Source organism: Anser cygnoides, chromosome 1 (genome assembly GCF_040182565.1).
Source record: "Anser cygnoides isolate HZ-2024a breed goose chromosome 1, Taihu_goose_T2T_genome, whole genome shotgun sequence".
Classification (NCBI taxonomy): domain Eukaryota; kingdom Metazoa; phylum Chordata; class Aves; order Anseriformes; family Anatidae; genus Anser; species Anser cygnoides.
In genome coordinates this window covers 123,533,083-123,553,703 of record NC_089873.1, presented here as the reverse complement: position 1 = coordinate 123,553,703, position 20,621 = coordinate 123,533,083, and the positions used below count along the sequence as shown (strand labels likewise).

General features: G+C 33.9%; 1 protein-coding gene across 21 annotated transcripts in view; it reads right to left on the bottom strand.

Moving 5' to 3' along the window:
- DMD (dystrophin) overlaps positions 1-20,621 on the bottom strand; it is a 1,239,454-nt gene that overhangs the window by 379,970 nt on the left and 838,863 nt on the right. For all 21 annotated transcript variants that reach the window (XM_066990426.1, XM_066990443.1, XM_066990448.1 and 18 more), the window contains 3 exons: positions 20,403-20,550; positions 19,052-19,201; positions 1,319-1,483 (listed from right to left, as the gene is read on the bottom strand). In XM_066990426.1, the coding sequence (XP_066846527.1) occupies positions 1,319-1,483; positions 19,052-19,201; positions 20,403-20,550 (463 nt within the window). The remainder of the gene's footprint in view (positions 1-1,318; positions 1,484-19,051; positions 19,202-20,402; positions 20,551-20,621) is intronic.

Below are 20,621 nucleotides of genomic sequence, written 5' to 3'. Positions count from 1 at the left end.
AACAGTAGAAAAAATAATATTCTTATAGTTTGCCAGTTTAGCCCTACGTTTATTTTATACAAACGTTAATGATGGAATAATTCTAGAAATAAAAGAAACAGAATGAAAAAGAATATAAAAAAAATTGAAGAATTATGTTTAAAATAAATATTTTAAACATAAATTTAAATACAGAAAATAAGCATAGATAATTTTCTTGAAAGCAAAATTCTATCATTCATTCAGCATATATACAGACATTTGCAGAGCTATACCAATTTTATCTTTTAAAAAGGGAATGAATGTCACCACTGAACTCATTCTGTCAATTATAAGACTACAACAGGACTTCAGATTCACTGTTCTACATAATATGATTGTATGACATAAAAAGAGTTTTGGCATTAAAACTGTTGCACGAAAGAAACTAAGTAAATTTAATAAATATGCTCAGCAAAAACCACGTCTTCAGAAGCAGTTATTATTCCATTTCATCCAAAGCAAGAAAAGTTTTAAGTATTTTTTTTTTCACTGAAAACTGCAAGATGAGAACCAATAAAAAACAGTGTCTATTATTTAATTTTTATTTAGGTGATGGTTAACTACTATAAACCAAAAAATTTCACGTATTTCAATAAGTTGCTGTATGCTAAAATATTTCCCCAGTCACTTACATACAGACAAATAATGCAAAGCCAAAAGGTCTGAGTACATACTACCCAGCAGGCCCCTTTAGTCTAATCAGTATATTTCATCCTTAATTTCTTCAGCTCCCCCCACCTATGTGAGTTTTTTTTATACATAAAAACATATCAAGCATTAGATTACAAATATTTTGTTCACAATTACTATACAATCAGTTTTATTGATTTTTATTTTATTATTTTATATTTTATTTTTTTATTATTACCTGTGCAGTTAGATATTTTTCCTTGCAACATGTGAATAATGATAGGGCCCTAAGTATTCTGATTTTCAACTAGTCAATTAATGAATTAATTGAATGAAAACTGTTTAAATAGTCCAAAACTGATATTATCATTTTAATCTTCATATTAAAATTTGATATATTAACTTTTGGGGCTATTCTTTCATGATTTGGTATGGCTTTTTTTTTTTTTTTTTTTTTTACATTTCACCTTTGTTCTATCACTATCTAGTGAAAAAGAATAAATGAGCTTGCCTTAAGTCATCAAATTTTTCTACAACAATTTTATTGAACTATTGCAGACTTATGCCTCAAAATTACATTGTTAATACAACCTATGCAGCTAATGCACCAACTGACTTTTTGAACATACAATATCCAAATCCCTTTTTAAAACAGAAGAAAATTTACCTTAATATCAAAAGCTCCTGGCTGACCCACTTGGTTATAAAGCTCTAGCTGGTTCTTCACAGGTGTTACCCACAATGTCAGCTGATTTAGTTGCTGATCAAGTTCAGTGAAATCCTTTAGCAGAATCTCTATTTCTTTTTGCTTCTCTGGAAGATCTTTGGACACCTGAAAAAATACCAGAAGCTGTTTTAGTGGTAAGAAAATAAATAAACGTAAAGCAATTTAACATTACAAACACATAAATGGATACAAAAGGTTAAAATAATATTAAATAAAATAATTTTATACACTTGTATGAAAAAGGGAAGAAAAGCCTATAAACACCAAATTGTTATGGTAGGTATCTTGCCAATCGGTAACAACAATCTCACTCCTATGAATAAACATATCAGACTACTCGTTTTTGTTATTCTACTATTTCATTTGCAGCACATAAAATGTTTGTTTTCTCAGTATATGTAACTGCTTAAATGGTCAATTGTTAATCAGAGAGAGCAACAGGGAATATCAAAACATGAAAGTGACCATTTGAATGACATCTAACCTTTCCTGACCTATTTGATCTGCAAATTTATAAGCATCTGTTTTCAGACAAGTTGTTTTTAATTGTCAGTTGAGTCCACATATGCATGAGCAGATGCATATAGTGAAGGAAAATAATGAAAAAAATATGCTATCAATACTGATCAATTCCTTAATTTGCATTCAAAGTAGTCAGTTTCTAACTAAGCACATTCTTTTGCTAGTATTAGAAATTAATAATCAGTGAATGACATAGCTAAAATCTCACAACACTGAAGCATTTGGAGTGAATATAAGAACAGGTTGGAAATAAATAATCCAATACAAATCTCCATGCTGTCCTTCTCAGCATGTTTTCTATAGATGGAGAGGTGAGGTATCACTATACTACACTATTAGCAGCATTGCAAACGTATACCAGGGGAGGAACCATCTATACTTAAAAACAAAACAGAACAAAATATAACAACAGCAAATAAAGCTCCTAGACAGGGGTTAGAAAAGATGGCAATTAATTACTAAAATCAGTCAAGAAGTATGGTTAGTTTTTCATATGAAGAAAATGAGTTTTCCTGATGTTCCTTGTTTCAAAGCACAGTTTTTTCGTTTATTTGCTTTTTACTAAAAAAAAAAAAAACACTCTTAAAAGTAGCAGAACATGTGTTTTCTGATGTACACAGTAAAATACAAATTCCCCGTGAAGTTAAACTATTAACAGAAGAATTGCTATCACGTTGCCCAGCTACAAAAGTATTACTGATGTGTACTAACTCCTAATGATGGTATTTCATAGAAGACAATAAATCAAAATACATCAGAGATATGAAAACAATTAAGGTTACTGAAAAAACAGCTGAAGGAGTGGGAAGAAAACAAATGTCTCATGGTGTGTATATTTCTTTGCAAATTTAGTTTGAAAATACTGATTTGTAGGTACTAAAAAAACCCTTCTACATAAATTCGGCATATGATTTATTACACCATACTTAAGTGATATTTCTAATTCATTAACTTGATTTACCATATGTTAAATTATCTCTGTTATTTGCTATAGCCACTCCATAATATCCTATTTAATAAAAACTGACCTGTGAGTCAAATCACTTTTTCTATCCCCCTAATCTTGTTAAATATAATAAAAACTCTGCTTTTCCAGTATGGCCCCAGATATGAAAGAAAACAATTAAAAATGCATTCATTTCCCTTATGTGTTCACTCAGTATCTATGCAGATCTTGGCCTAATTTCACAGAAGATTAGTTTCATCTTTCTTACATCTTCTGAATGTTAATTTCAGTGTTTAGTAGCTTTAATATTAACGTATACAAGTTCCACAGAAAACCTATTAAAAGCAAATAGGTAATCATAGGCAGATAAAAATCCAAGCTAATGTCTGAAGATCTGAAATTTAAATTAATCTGGCTACAATCAACATTAATCAGTTATATTGGGTCTATCAGAAGATAGACAAATTAAAATTTGTAGAGTTTTCTGGAAAAAAAGAGGTTACATGCTAAAAAAATATTCAATCTAGGAACACAGAAGAGAAAATGAGGTTTTGTTGATGTATTTTACTTACTTCAGCATACAGTTTCCAAAAGTAATCACACATACAGAAAAAAAAAAATAAAAGCAAACTAGATCCCACCTACCCACCTATACTAAAAGTTAAGTTGCAGTATAAGTAAACACAGTCTCTTCTTACAAATTGGCTCCTGGACTAAAATTATAGCACAACATATGATTATAATATTTTGAGTATATAAATAAAATCTAGGTCAATATGAATCGGTTCATTATATAGAGAAATTTAATGCCATCTAAAATTTAAAGATGAACAGCAAATAAAGACGGGACTTCCCTCAAACTTAGAAGGTTAAGGTAAGCATGTAAGAAGCAGATTTTGGCTGGACATTAACAAAGGAATATTTTGTACAATCCATGTAACACATTTCATACTGTTGTGTGGAAAATGGATTCTTAGATCTAAGGAATTTTGTTTGTTTTTTTTTTTTTTCCTTAATTCTGGCATCAAACAGTCATGCTGGCTAATCAAATTACAGCCTAATGAGTATAAGGGAATTACAAATTCTCCCATCAAGCCAGGGTACTACTGCAGACTGTCTCTGGGGAGACAGCTTATTTCCAGAAGCGTAATTTGGGAAAAACTCCATGGAGTAACCATGGAGTAACAGACACCAGTATGTTTGTTGGGTCTCCTGATTCATGCCCCTTCTGTTGCACAGGAGGACACACAGAGTTCAGATCCTCTAGAATTTTCTATACCTTTTAACTTACAGTCTTTTCATCCAAATCCAATCTATTACAGGACCTTCTTGTCAAGCTGCTTCAGGTCCTGGCAAGCTGATTGTTCACAGCTCCAGAACTCCCACCCAGAAGTTGGGATTCTGATGCCAGTGGCACAGCCATCCCACTGTCCTGTCACTGGACTCTCTCTACTACTTCTTAGTTCCCAGATGCCTCCGGAGAGGAGTGATCAATAGCTAATGTCTCACTCCCATGCTCCTTCTTGTATTTTTTTACTTTTTGGCTCCTTCCTTCCCCACCCTGCTTTTATTCCTTTGGTGCCCAGAGTAACCATCTGGTGTCTACCCAGTTTAAACCCCTATAGTATCTTATTTCATTCCCTTCTATTTAAGAAAGACTGTTTGGTTTCATCAGAGGAGGAGTGACATCATTTCATAAGTGGCAAGACCAATAGGAACAGTGGCCATAAGGCATCACCTGTGGAAGAGTAAAAACAGGACAAACATGTAAGATGTTTTCCCCAAAATCTGCCTAAACTAAACACAGGCCTAATGAAAGTAAAAGTGTTATAGGCTGGCAAGGAAGACAGGGTGAAAAAGACAAAAATAAAAACAAAAAAAAATAGAAGAAAGAACAACTTTAACTGGGACAACTTTCTAAAAATTTAGCTTCATTTTTTGTTTAGAAATTATTTTCAACTTTGTCTTATTTGGCAGCAGATCAACAATGAAAACATACCTTGGTTTGCAACCAAAGGAAAAAAATAACTTTCAAAGTGCAAATGAAAACTAAAGTATAGATTATTCCTTCAAAGAAAAAAAAAATGATTTCAACATCAAAGCACTGTATAATTTCAATGATGTGTCAAAACATTAATCTCAAAGTATGTGATGCATCTAAAATTTTGTACTTTAGTTCAAATGTTAATTAAGTTAAATTAATTGGCAGCTTAGTAACAGAATAATAGGAAATATTTACGTTCTAAATCGGAAAACAGTACAAGATCCTAATTTTACAAACTGACACTAGTCTTCACAATACTTAGCATTATTCTTCATCTTAAAATGTCAGACCATTTTTTACTTAGTTTTATGTATTTTGTTTTCTAATCATTTCATTAAAGTATTAAAAGAATGCAAATAAATTACCAGCATAAAAACAATAAGATGTCTCTAAACATGAGAATACTCTGTCAAATTTAAAGTAATAATTTAAAAGTCTAGATCTTCATTTAATATTTCCATTATTTCTCCATAGGTATTTCTCCATAAGAATTCCTATGAAGAAATTCTAGAATTCCTATGAAGAAATACACGCATTATTCGTTTCTATTCCATCTGAACCTCACATCTTCAGTGACCTTCCTTCACTGGAAGCCTAAATGATCCACTCTTAGGTTCTTTCTGTCCCCACCCCAATGTGACCACTTTGGTACAAAAACATACAGTTGCTCATCTTAGCCATATATATCTCCTTCGTTGTTCATAAGCTCTGTTTTTCCACTGTTGCTTCTTATTTTAGCTTTAGATATATAGGTACTTTTTAGTCTATATTCATAGTTGTGTGCATACAGTATGTGATGAATTAGAGCTGAGCAGATGGAAAGAAATATGAATTCATATGATGATAATAAATATAAAGGAAGGAAGAAGTTGTATAAGGTACGTCTCCTGATGTAAAATCATACTCTGTGGTCCTCGTTCTGTTTAATTCCTTATGAATATCCAGAAGGCAGATTTCAATACCAATACTTGTAATATCTGTGGAGTTCGATCCTGTAATAGGAACAATACTCAGAATGAACAAGCTGAAACTAATTAGGTAGAGATAGTAAGCAGGAAGGAAGGAACAATTGGGAATAGTTTTGCAGAGGTCAGAAGTGTTATTGCAAGTGAATGAACATGATAAATCATATAATTAGTAAAGCATCACTATTATCAGCAGCTTTCACCTGATAAAAGTAAGGAAAGCTATTGAAGTGGCTTCAAATGACCAATGTGTGATTTTGAACACTTCCCTTCTCTCTCACAAGTCAATATCAAGGTCATTTCCTATTTACCTGAAAGGACCAAAGAGAAGATTGTGCTGTTACTACCTAGCTGCTTGAGAATACAGATGAGGAGATGCAACTCACCAACATGGCTTTTGTCAAAAAAGAATACGGATGATCTCCCTAACATGAGAGTGAGTAGAGGGAGAAGAAATCCCAAATCTCCAAACATTTAATAGCAGTGTAAATATGTTTCCTACCCAATTTATTCACCATCTCTTCCCCCACCTCCCCCAAATACTAGATAAGGTAGCCTCCTTTCTCTTGCTAGCTGTCTCACCAACCTCTCAACAGAGCAGCACTCATAATGGATCTTATTTTGATGAATCTGACACCGGATTTAAATTTCACTTTCCTGATATGTATAATAAGATAAAATATAATAATGAATATAAAAAAAATATATATATATATACTGTGGGGTGTCTGTGAAGGCTTAACAATGCTTTTCTTGTATTCCTGGCTTGGAAAGGTCCTTCTAATATGCAAAGCACCTTGTGAAAGTGGTCTTCAATTGTACAATAACTGGTATTGTCAGGTTTCAAAAAATCCACCACTGTTTGCATACAGAAAAGTGAAGAATGTGTAGCTTTCCATATGAATTGCTTCCCATAAATGTGAAACAAGCGCCAGCTTTTGCTTTACTATCCCATTTTTGTTAAAATACAAATAGAAGGAAAAAAGACAGGTGACTACACTGCAGTCAGCCCACAGCATAACTGGACTGAAAGCAGGTTTTTGTGTTGTCCAAGCCAGGAATTAGAAAATAAAGCAAAAACTAAAGTCATAAAAAGCATTAAATATAAGCTTTAATCCCAATTTATCTATATATCACAACTGATGCTTCAATAACACTAGTAAGATGATTACATAAAACAGCAATTCTTACAGCCGCTGTTCAGAAAGTTTTATCTGCTTAAAATCACCTTCCCTAGAGCGTGTACAAAAGAATGATTTAAAACAGAAGGGGAGAACTTAATTTTTATGCATCATTTCTTCATGAAAAACAATCATTGTAAGAAAGAGTTTCATATAAGTTTGGTTTAGGATGCCATTTAGTTAATTAACTGAGCCATTTTCATTAGCAAACTCAATATTGACTTTAAAACAAAACCTATGTAATTCCTTTCGAGTGATGAATATTTATGAACCATGGTGTCTGACAAATGTGGAATAAAGGCTATACTACTAGAGGAAGATGAAAGCAGTCTACTAAAAATACATACAGAATTTTATTTTCAATGTCACCAGTGTTTCATATTTCCCTGTAAGGGAAAATGCCCCTGTAAGGCACATGTTTTGCAGGCTTTTTTTTTTTAAACTTCTTAAGTAGGTATTTGTAATATTCACAAGTTTTATTTTTATTTAAAAAGAAAAAAAAAAAAGTCCATTGATGCAGATGACTAAAGTAATCCACAAATGCAATGCACCAAATATTTTTCTGCTTCATCTGCCTGTCTAGCTTTTTTTTAAAAAAAAAAACAAAAAAAAAAACACAGACAAACAAACATATCCCCCCAACCCAATGATTCATTTTGTTTTTCTTACATGGTAATATGATGATTTATATCACAATCATCTGAATATCTATATGCTTTAATATTTATAACTAATTGACATTCATTCTGTTGTGTACTGTCTCAGTGATCTTCCTTTGACAAGGGCATTTTCTGAGCACAAGACCCTCCACCTAAATCTTTGTTGAATAATCTAGTCCACAACTTTCTTTTATTTATCCCTTTCTTTGCCCCATACTGAATTCCAGAATTCCAAAAGAAACCATGAAAGGTTTACAATATGATTCCTGCAGCCACTCTTAATGAAGGATCTTCTGACACAAGACAAAAAAAAATTAAAAAAAAATCATCATACCGCAAAAAGACCAATCTCTTCTCACAGCTTGGCAAATTGAACACACTAGTCCTATCTCCACTTTGGTCATTCCTTGTGACAGAGTCCTTCCTGTCTAATGCTGTGTCTCATCATCCTTTTCGGCAGCCCTCCTTTTTAAGAATTATGTTATCTGATTGCTTTACTTTCAAGACTATGCCCAGTACTGAAAGGTTGACTTCCATGTGTAATCAGCTCACAGTGGCAATCAGTCAATAGCTAATTAAGCACATGATACTTTCTTCCATGCTGTTGCCTACATCTGAGGGAACCTTCCCAAAACTGCCAAGAACTTTCTAAAAACTGTCATCTGCCTGACAAGCAAAATGAAGCCAAAAGGCATTGCAATGAAACAATTTACAAATATTTATACATGTAGTACCATTAGTACCTTAAAATGCAATCTATAAACTTAGTATCATTATTGGGTTTGCTCACAGAGTCCTTTATAGGAACAACAACAAAAGATTGGCGTTTTGCTTGGTAGATGAAATGGATATAATTGGAACTAAGATTTGTAACACAGCAATAAAATCAATATGAAACAGCAATTTCTGGTATAAGACAAATATGTTCTATAATTAATGTACAGAAAAACCATATTATATTTCCACAATAAATAAACAGGGGTATCTTTTGCATTATCTTTGCACAGAGTTGATAAATTTCAATGGGATGGAATTTTGTCTACAGCTATTTGTAGATGTAACAGACCTATTTATGGCATTTCCTAGCAATGATGAATTTATTCTATTAAAAATTGTAGAAAAATAAAAATATGGTGGTACTCCAGTTCTAGTGAATGATCCTACCTAGCAACTACTGAGCTAACATGACTGATAGAAAACAATTAACAATTTGATTGGTTTGATTAGTTTAATTTCATTATCAGTTGGTTTTCAAGAAATATCTGTTTACCACTTTGAGAGAGGTGACAACTTTTCATTTTTAAGAAACATGCAATTAATAGAAAAGTTGAGAGTGTGGAAGTTACCTTAGATAAACAGTGCTCAATGTAGAATTAAATTCAGTATCATACCAACAGGCAATTCTCTGTGTAATGCTGATGCTGAATTTTCTAAAAGATGTTTTTTAAATTCTGAGAAAAATGGCTAACAAAAGGCAAGGGAAGAAGAAAGGGGAGGTTTAGCTTTAAGGCTATTTCAGACTATTTAGTTTGTGAAATATTAATCATATAGGCTTGTTGCAATACAGAAGGACCTAAATAAACCTATAAACTATAAGCAGCAAATAGTAAAACTTTGATTTTATATTCCTACAGTCTTCCTTGACAGAAATGCATGAAAGATCTGACATACAACAGGAGGGTCTGCTGGGAACTGAAGTTTAGAAAAGTCCAAATCACTGTAAGTGACTCATTGCTATGTGAGAGTATGTGAATCATTGGTCACCACCTGTGAAATATCTCTTACATATGTGATTATTGTAGTGCAGAAACGTGATAGGATTTGCTTATCATGCTTTATTTGAAATCAGGTATTTCAGCTAGATCAATACTACTTCAATATAAACTGTCAGCACAAATGTCTTTACAAAACATACTTTTTATACCCGAAGTACTCAGCATAACTTCTTAAATATATGATAAATATATTCCAGATTCATATCCCAAACACAAACAAGACAGAAATTTCCTCTACTAAAAGATGCCATAAAATATGTTGGCAAGATAGTATTGTATATATACTTACATACATATATTTAATCATGATTTTATAGTCTCACTTGCTAGTACAGACATTTTTACCCCCTGTGGGATTGTATTTCATAAATACTTTTTAAGTCTTTGCTTAAAGTTTAATATGAAAAGAACACAGAAGCAATGTGGCCTTATGAAGACACATCTAAAGTCTACATGATTAATATAAAAATAAATAGAAATGTTTACTTCCTACATATCCTGTGCATATTTATTAAATTTGTGAAGTCATCTATATAACCTAGCTCATCCTCACTTGAAATTTAAGTTTATATATTCTAAAACTTTTGAATTTGCTATAAATTACCTAAGTGGTCCCTATTGTAAACATTGCTTGAATAGCATAGCATAGCATAGCATAGAGCAGGACAGAATACAATAGTTGGAAGAGACCTACAAAGATGGTTGAGTCTGACTGCTTGACCACTTGGGCTATCCAAAAATTAAAGCACATTACTGAGGGCATTATCCAAATGCCTCTTGAACACTGACAGGCACAGGGCATCAACCACCTCACTAGGAAGCCTGTTCCAGTGTTTGACCACCCTCATGATAAAGAAATTTTTCCACTGTCCAGCCTGGAGCAACTTTATGTCATTCCCACATGCTCTATCATCAGATACTATGGAGCAAAGTCTGGTGCCTCTCTCTCAGGTTCATATCCTCAGAAAATTGTAGAGAGCAATGAGGTCACCTCTGAGCCTCCTCTTCTCCAGACTAGACAACCCAAGAGCCCTCAGCTTCTCCTCACAAGACAAGTCTTCCATCCCTTTAACTAGCTTTAAGGTCCTCCTATGGATGCATTCAAATATCTTAATAGCATTTTTATACCATGGAGCCCAGAACTGTACACAATATTCAAGGTGAGGCTGCACCAACACTAAATACACTGGGAGAATCACAGCTCTTGACTATGGCTATGCTGTGTTCAGTGCACCCAAAAATGTGGTTTGCCCTCTTGGCTGCACTGCTGGCTCATGTTCAGCCTACTGTCAAACAGCACTCCCAGATCCCTCTCTGCACAGCTGTCCTCCAGCCACTTGTCCCCAAAACTTGGCCACTTGGAGTGAGAAAAGTAGAGACTTGCCATTTTGATGACAAATAGCTATATTAATTCAAAAAGAACGTCAGAAGATTACAGAATAGAGTAAATGATAAGGAGTCCTGAGGGAAATAGGTGTAGAATATCTCAACTTCAACAGAGATCAGCTTGCTGATCTCTTCTCTCTGGTGACCAGCGATCAGACCCAAGGAAATGGGGCAAAGCTGCAACAAGGGAGGTTCAGACTGGGTGTTAGGAAAAGGTTCTTCACTGAGAGGGTGGTTGGGCACTGGAACAGGCTCCCCAGGGAAGTGGTCACTGCACCAAGCCCACTGGAGTTCAGGAAACATTTGGACAACCCTCTCAGACATATGGTCTGATTTTTCGGTAGTTTTGTGTGGAGCCAGGAGGTGGAATCAAACCTTGTGGGACCCTTCCAACTCAGCATATTCTATGACTCTATGAACAGTCTGCTGGCTCATCAGGACATACTTGTCAAATGGGGTTGGCTTCTATCACTGTACTGATGAATTTTAAGGAGTGAGGTAAATCAGCACAGACCCAACCGACCTGATCTCAATCTTCACTGCGGTCAGAAGTAAAGACAAGTTTGAAAAACCTTTACTGATCCTGTTCATGTATATTTACAAAAACAAATACTGCAGAATTTCCTAGTGTTCTGAGGTCGTAATTAATGAAGCAATTAATGAAGAGAAGCTTTGTTACACATTTTGGTTAGCAGTGATGAGTGATACAACAGGTAAACTAACTTCTTGAGAAGAAAGAGAGCTATTTACCATTCCAGTCAGGTCTTCAGGTGCAACAAATAAGAGCTTAATTTAACCAGAATATTTTAGATGTTACATTTCACAAAAATTCCGCAAAGAGCCAATCACCTTAATTATTTGAGACATTTGATACATTGTTTGTTTGTTTGGTTTGGTTCATTTCATTTTTAGAATGGTTGGTTTATATTTTTTAGGAAGTGCAGCAACAGAAAAGAAGAGCAGTAGCATGTTGGACTTTTCAATGCAAAACCCCAACATGTAGATGCTTGAAAAGAAATTGAGATGCATTTTATATCATAGTGGAAAATGAATTTTCCAATATCATATCCAACCTCCAGCTTTAATGCTGTACTAATTTAATGCTACAAAACAATCAGAGAAAAGGAAGAACTTTGTAAAGTGAGAAAAGATTTATCTCATATTTTCTACATAACTAATATAAATTTCTGGGTAAAAGTAAAACTGTTCACTAGCTCTGGCAAGTTTTGATAGTTTTACAAAAATAATAATACTAATGATGCATCAGGAGTTCTCAAAATATTTATTCAAAACACTATAGTGGTTATTATCTCTTTTGAGGAAGCTAAGCCAGCTTTTTGTCTTTTGATAATGTAAGTAAAGATGTATTAGGATTTCTGATTTGAAAAACAAATTTAGATATGGATATTTAAATTTTGTATCTAAAGTAATAAGATTCAGGAGAGTCTTCTATGAAATAATCAAAAGATTTATTTTTCAAAAATAGACATCTATTTAATGTTAATTACCCATGACAATTTATACATGTTTAGCACAATGTTGCTTTGTAGGCAGAAATGGATATTCACACGGAGTTTTTATCTGAGAAAAAAAAATGTGTGGTAAGTAGGACTGTTGAAGGTTTTCTTATGTAGATGTGTAAGATTTGTACAAGATGGTTAGCTTTTACTACCTCTAGAAACATCACAAATTATATTCATAGATGCTTTGTAGGTTTACAGGTAAGAAAGTAAAACCATGTGTTCCTCACTACTGTTTTATATAGAAAACTGCTATTTATGTACACTGGAATTTAACAAGATAAATGCTGTGGCACAGAGAGACCTTACAAGTAACACATGCTGTGGAAACTTCAAAAAATAAGAGAACAATTGCATTCTACCCGAACACCCAACCCTTGCAGAATTTGTTGAACCTCTTTCACGTCAAGTGTGGGAGATTATGAAGTCATACAAATCCTCCTCTCATCTTCTGAGGTGAAGTCACAGGAACAACTGATACAGTAAATAGGGAATGACTGGGATCAACAGAGTAGCTGTTGGGGTGACTGTGAAGAATGAAGAAAGGAGAACAGAGGATGCTCAACAGACAACCAAGATATACTATTTTTATAAATGCCACAAGAAACCCATTAGGAACTGCGCGGTATTTTCTTGTAAGCAGTTCTTTGTTTTTCTGTAACTTTTTCCATGTTGATGAATGACATGGACTGAAATACACAAACAGTACCATGATGAACCTCCAACTTATCTATATTTGACTGTTTAAAATTATTATGTTTGCTGTCATTTATTGTTAGGCTTAAAGCACACCTGGAAAACTAAAAGTAAGGTAAAATAAATAAAGCTAGAATCTAGATTGTATAAAGAACAAAGAATCTTAACTCTTCTAAATGTACTTAAAAACTTGTCTCAATGGAAATTAAGAACAGCCCTTGATATGGTGTAATTATTGCCTGATTGCTGCAAAAACATTTTGAACATCATAACTTTTTCCTTGAAGGGACTTCAGAATGATTAATTGTTTCAAATGAGAGTAAACAACATACTGTAGTAGGAGAATATTTATTAATATTTAACAAGAGAAAGAAAATTGATGGTGTTATTAACAAAAAGAGAGCAATCATATATTTCTCTGCAGGACTCCAGATTTACCGTAAAACAGTGCTACTAACAACTTTTACAACATTTTAAACCTTCAGAATGTTGCAGTATAACCAAGTAATTTATTTTTACAATATTCCTATGAGATAGGGGGTTGCTCATAGGAAAACAGAGCAGCTGGAAATTTAAACAACTTTCTTGGTATTTCCAGACTGTGGAAAGTGCCAAGATAAAAATGGTCTCTGTAAAGTACCTTACCCAAATATACCATCTATCAGGGATTTACAGCACTAAAAATTTCCTTTTTCTGATGCTGTGCTACTGCGTCTATTTATTCAGAGTGTTTTATCATGTGTGAGGAGGATGCAACTTTTTGTTTGTAAACTACTTTTGCCTCAAAGTTTTATTGGATGTAACAACTATGTGTTTTCCACTAATACCTTGAATGACAAAAACGAGCTACAAAGCTACTAGACTTGAGACCTTTTGTAGGACAAAAAAAACAAACACCACCATCAATAATAATAATAATAATAAAAACTTAGAATTTAAACTGAAAAGGCAGCAATTATATCAAATCCCTTTATATATATATATATATATAGTAAAATGCAGTTCTTGTAAAAGAATTGTAAAAAAAAAAAAAAAATCAGTGAGTGTCATACCACAGCAATATTTACCTCATTGGAATCTCACTTGCATTGTCTTCGGAGTCAAATTTTCCAAATTTTAAAAAACACTGCATCCAGATTTTAACTTTATATCAGATTAGAATTGATTTGTTAGTATAAGCCTGATTTGCTATCATCTTTTATTTTATAGATGGCAAATAATAAAATCTTTCAGTCTAAGATAAACCATTTCATTTTCTTCCATCTGCAGTGAATGTGTATACTTATATTGATTGTGGACACTCATAGAGCTATTATGACACACCTCCTAAATGACTTCATCTAACTAAACTTCAGAAAACAAACAAACAGATGTCTCCTGTCTCCTTATGTCTTATGATAGTCTCCAGTTCTTTTTGACAGTGGTCATTAGGATGACTTACAGTATAGCATGTAAAGTGGAACAAAAACTGATGTCTGAAGTCATTAAAATGACTAAAAATGCCTTTGATTAGCAAGTAGGCTATAGGGCCCAATTCCTAATGTGGTCTGTCTTCTATAACACATGCAATCCACTGTATCCAAAATAGCTAAGAATCTCAGTAGTTTTAAATCGATAAAGCCAGAAAAACTTCAGTGTATGTAGCTTAAAAGAACTGAAAAGGGCTTTTTTACCTGCTTGGAAATTGGAAATAAAACTGGCATTCTTATTAGGCTACAAATGCTTTAATCTCATTTCAAATCAAAAGCACAGAAATCAAACTGTAGCATTTTTTTTTTCAAAGATCCCTTCCCGTCCATCCCACAAACAATAATAGTAGCAATTGTAGTAGTTTCAACTGCAAACTCGAACTAAGTTGCAATAACATGCTGAAAATTTGATGTCATCACAAGTAATCTGTGAATAATTACTACTCAAGGCAAGCTACATGAACTATAACCTTGTTATGACTTTGTCTTCCTGCACTTTCTAGGTCCATCTGTTTTTCTCTGCACCTGGTCAACCAAGCAAAGAAGACCTATACTTCGCCTGATGGTACAGAAAATGTTCACAAATTATAGCCATGTCACTCCACTCTGATTTCTTTTTTGTCTATATAGCACAACAAATTGATTTGCTGTGGCAGTAAACAGTGAAATGGTCTCTTCAGTGTCTAGTAATTAGTTCTAATAGTAGCAGACAAATTAAAAGGCAGCAAAACAAAATGTCTCCATCAGGCACTTATAATAACCTTCATAATACATACAGTAGATGTTGTGAAGACTAAGGTGGATAAATGAGAAGAATGCTGATTTTGGCATCCAGCTTACTTTCGGATAATCTAGCTCATCCCTCTTGGCTGACACCAGACCAAGAATATTATTAAAGAGTAATAAACTCCTTCCAGCAAACCTCTGATTCCATGGTTCACTGGTCTCAGACCTAATCTATCAATCCATTTACTGCACACTAAAAGGTAAGAAACCCATTACAGATCTGTTATATGCCCTGGCAGGTGGTATACGACAAGAACTGAATTCATCACAAACTGAAGTGCCTAGTACCCCTTTTGTATGCTTTGAAGCGCTAGGTGGTTAGCTTACTTGGCTATCACAGCAGAAGATACTTTGAGCTTTGAAAATAAATGAAAATTCTTGATGTGAAGACATAAAAATGGTTATAAAACACTTCATTTTTCATATTATTAAGACTTCACAAAGACAGAGTTATTTTCATTTTTACAAGAAATACTGGCTTTGGAGAGGGTATAATAAGTAAAACCAGGCTAGAATTTAAAAGTCATGCTTTCAAATGTGGGCTTTAATCTTCATTCTCTGCTTAAACTGTATCTGAGGTAGTGGCCTATTAGAATCACTATTCAATAAAGGTGTCTGAAAAAATGTCATTTTAAATTTATGACTATATAAAGGAAGAAAAACTCTTCATTCTCAAGGTCATCAGCACGTGATATAAACACCTAAAAGCAAAGACAATACTGAAGCAAAAGCAAAAAAAAAAAAAAAAAGCTTCTTTTATGTGACTGCAATTCCTTTCATACTCAATTTCTTTTCTCGGCTTATTTCCATTGCTGTAGGGTAACCGTTTCTTTGACTCTAAAGAAGGTTTGAACATGACTTATTTCAAACATGTCACCTTGAAGGTTAAAACTCACAGTGTTGTCACCCCTTCCACCGTTTGGCAGATCAAAGCAAAACAAAAATTTGTCATGAACTTAGGAGATATTTGGCTACATTTTCAACTGGTAATTTTCGATTGTCACAGCTTCTCTAAAGTAAACAGAATTACTCCAGCATTTACCAAATAAGGAGCTACCTTATGTTATTTATGTAACTGTCAAGTACATTTTGTATTTTGAACATAATATCATCCTGCAAGATGAGCTAATCAGAAACAGTAGATTGTTGCACATTCCTTCCTAGCACAGATGCCAGAAAACAAAACAAATAGCTGGAAACAAAGGAATTCATGCTTGAGATATACTCTTAGATGGTAATGGAGGGACAGAGAAGCCCCAGAGGAATCTGTGCTGATGAGGCTTGCCCACTGGGCTTTGAGGAACAGGAAAAATATATCCTCATCAAAACAACTGACTACAGAACCATCCCGCTACAGTGACCTACTGAAGATCGCCTAATATAAATGTGCCAGAGCTGTGAGGTTTGGCTCGCAGTAAAATCTGTGTGGGTTGGTCTTTTTTTTTTTTTTTTCAGTGCTTACGGATCTGTAACAGAGGGACACACACGTTGTCTTCCTTCAGTTAGGCCTGCTGACTTTCCATGACTCCTAATTTTTGTTACAGACCCTATTGTTCCATAGATAAAACTAACAAAATTAATTCCTTCAGCAACATAAAAACTTGCCTGTTTTCCTATACAAGCACTGAGTGCTATGTAAAAGAAAAAAAAATATATATTTTTTTCCCCTTCAATTTCCAAAAGAAGGCAGAAAATGAGAAGAAAGAGGAAAATATTTAATATTTTCATTCATATTGGGACAAATCTAATGACAGAAAGCCAAAAAAAGCTTGTAACTTTTTTTTATTTTATGGTGACCTTTCAAGATCATCTGAGAAACAGAACACCTTGAGAGAAACATTTGAAAATCTCACTTAACATGTAAGGATTTGAATGTCATAATTTTCAAACTCATTTTCTGTTTATTAAAAAATAAATTGCATTTTCCACATCCTTTAAATTCAGGAACTAAGGTAGAGTGAGCACTATTTTGTTTTATGTATTTCCATAGGTAGACAAATAAAATTGAAATAGTGCAGTTCAGTAATGATCACAAAGAAAAGTTCAATGTACTTGGTTTAGTCCCTTTTAGCTATAAATGAAGTTTTCACCTGGTAAATTCCAAGCTTAATGTCTTGCCAGAATCATTACTTAGGTCTGTTGCAGCTTGTAAAGAGAACGATTCACTTTGTCCACCATATTTCATACAAACCTAATACTTTCAACAGCATTCATAGTTATTTGGGTTGCTCTGCCTATGACAAGTAACCTGGATATTTTCTCTACCAGCAAGCAGAAAGTGGAAGTACATAAGTTCTTAGATATGACTTTCATACAGAGACAAATTAGTTTTTCTTAGAATATTAGTGCTATTTTACTTAAAAATAAAAGCAAACAAACAAAAAAAATAACACAACAAACAACAACAACCACCACACATATTTTGCCTGAAAGCTAATGATTTTTTAATATTACAGCACAGATATTCAAATCATGGTTCTTAAATTCAGCCACATATATCCTCATATAAGCTAGTAAATAGCACTAGTTTTGATCTTGAAGTGTTCTGAATTCTTTTATACACACTGACTTCAGAAAACCATTCTGTAGAGAAAGAGATACTTCTGTCCAAGCACCTAAATAATGATTTACGCACCCAACTCCAATTTTATGAATGTGATCAATATTATCCATTTTTACTTGAGCCATTAGCCAACAATCTGAAACTTGCCAGACTGTTTCTGTTAAGTAGAAGAAACTAATGAGAATTCCACATCAGATAAATTCCTGTTTATTTACTAGAACTGTATTTGAAATATCAATTATGTGAACACAGTTGAAACAAAAAGACAGAACTCTTAACCAGAAACTGTAGCTTGTCTTTTCAGTAAGGTACTCAAAAGATCCATTTTATCTCCTTTTCTTTTCACAGATAAACACAGCTAATCCCCCGCTACCCCAGCATCCTGGTGACTGTGCCATCAGTCTCTGGGGAAATCCTTCAGCTGCATTTTCTAGATTCTACATTGACCTGTCCTGACCAGACTGATCCATACTTTGTGTGGTGGTCCTTTAGATAACGCTTTCTACCATTTCTGCTACACAAGGTCTGTATGGAGAGCACTCTTGAACCATATCTACTATTCATTGTCAACAGTTTCCAACACAAAAACATGCTACTTCAACAATAAGGAACAACATAATCCTACCTTACTTCTCTCCATTGGTATGGAGATCCTAGAAAGCAAAATGAGTGGGACTTTGCTACACTGAAACCAGAACTCAAAACTCATGGTTGGAAGAAGCATGGTAGAAATTGAATCAGTAGTTGCAGCTTCTACCCCAGTGTTGGGGAGAGGAGAGAACTAGGAAATGTTTCTAGAAAAGCAATAAGCTATTTGCTACTGCCTCTCACACACCTGAGTCACAAAATTGGAATATTTGCTGTACCCTTAAAACAACCAGGCTACAAAAATGATGCTCCGCATTCTGCCCTTAAGCAGCAGACCTGTAATTTAGGGAGTTAATTTGGATGCAACATCGCTTCAGGCACTCATGATCTTGTGTTGTTACTGTTTCTCACAGCAGTGTATTGCACACATTTTTCTTCCACAGGTTCATTATGTGTACAAATGTCTCTGCAGGTTCATCCAGAGAAAAATAATACATAAGAGAAAATATATAATGCAAATATTTGCTGCAGATTAAAATTTCATATCACAGTTACATCACTAATATGTCTAACCTTTACGAAGCGATGGTTAGCCTCCTTCAGTGTACTCTCAAGCTTATGTTTTCTGTCTGGATCCAGTGATGCACTTCCAAGTGCTATTCCACCAGAGTCATTTAATCGTTTCAGTATTCCCTTGTGTGGCGGCAGCTCTTCAACTCTTAACTGGAACAGACAAATACATCAGTTAAGATGAACTGTGGTAGAATTTTCAGCTCTCTTATCTTCACCCTTATTGATTTGTCTATCAGCTAAAGGAGTAAACTCAATTCAAGATAAAATAGCCATGGCTTTCTGAATATAGAAGGGCAGAAACCCCAGAAAGAAACTGTGTTAGTGGATCAAGCCTACAGAGAGAGATAAACCACCAAATAAGGTGTTTCTCAGGATATTGATCACTGTTGTATGACAAATTTCCACCTCTGGATACTCATTAGCTCATGTATACGGATATTAATGATCTTTCAATATGGTAAAAAGCATATTAAAGCCCACTTTGGAGAAGGTCTTTTCCATGTTCTGTGCTGTGAACACAATCACCCAGACAGTATGTGGTGAAAAGCCCTCCTGTCCAACCTCATAATTAAAAATGTTCATATATACTCATAGAAACATCAAGCAAAGACAAAGAAAGCAAGACACCATCTAAATGTACCACTTCTTCATCATATATGTAGTTACTGCAAGCTATCATCAAAGTAACTCGATATATCAAGTAAGATAATGCAACTAAAAGATACATCAACACAATCAAGCAGGTATTAAATAAGCCACAGTGCATTATTCTTTGCTGCATCAGAATATATTCTCTTGTGTAGCTCCAAAAGAAAAGATGGAATGTAAAAATGAGCTACAAATAATAATAATAATAAATGCTAGCACCTTTAATTTTGGACTACTTATTCCTTGGGAATGCTACATTTGGGAAATATTTGTATATAAATAAGAAGTGGGAACTTCATGGATCTAAATAATCAGCTTAAACTTCAAACTTGTAATCGTGTCTGGAAATGATAAGATGCATTTAACATCCCATAAAACTGCATCTTTGCCTTCATTCTGAAATCCCTGGCTATGGAGGCAAGGCCTCACAAATTCTCTGTCCAGCTCACAGATATCTTAAACTAAACAGTGAGAGGCATAAACCTAGCACATGATTAAGTCTTAATTTCCTCAAATACCATGCACTACTATTTGTCCTATCTCTGTCTACTTAGAAAGGAACTTGAAAAAAGATTTTACTGAAGCATTGTTTTTATTTTTTCTTGGGTTTTGTTAAACAGCATTTAACGTTCTTCAATGTAGATAATTGATGAATTAAGAAAATGATAAATTAAGAAAACAGTAAGAATAAAGCTCATAATACCTTTACTTTGCCAAGACAGTCTCTTAACTGGTCTTCATTCCCTGGTTCAAGGGGAATAGCAATGATGCTCTCCGTTTCCTCTAACCACAAAATCAACCTGTTCAAGTCTTCTTGAAATTCTGATAAAATATTCTTTTCTTCCTCTATCCTGTAATAAAAACATGAAATTAATGTTTCCATGTGTTTTTTGTTTGTTTGGTTTTATGTTGAAATGCTCAT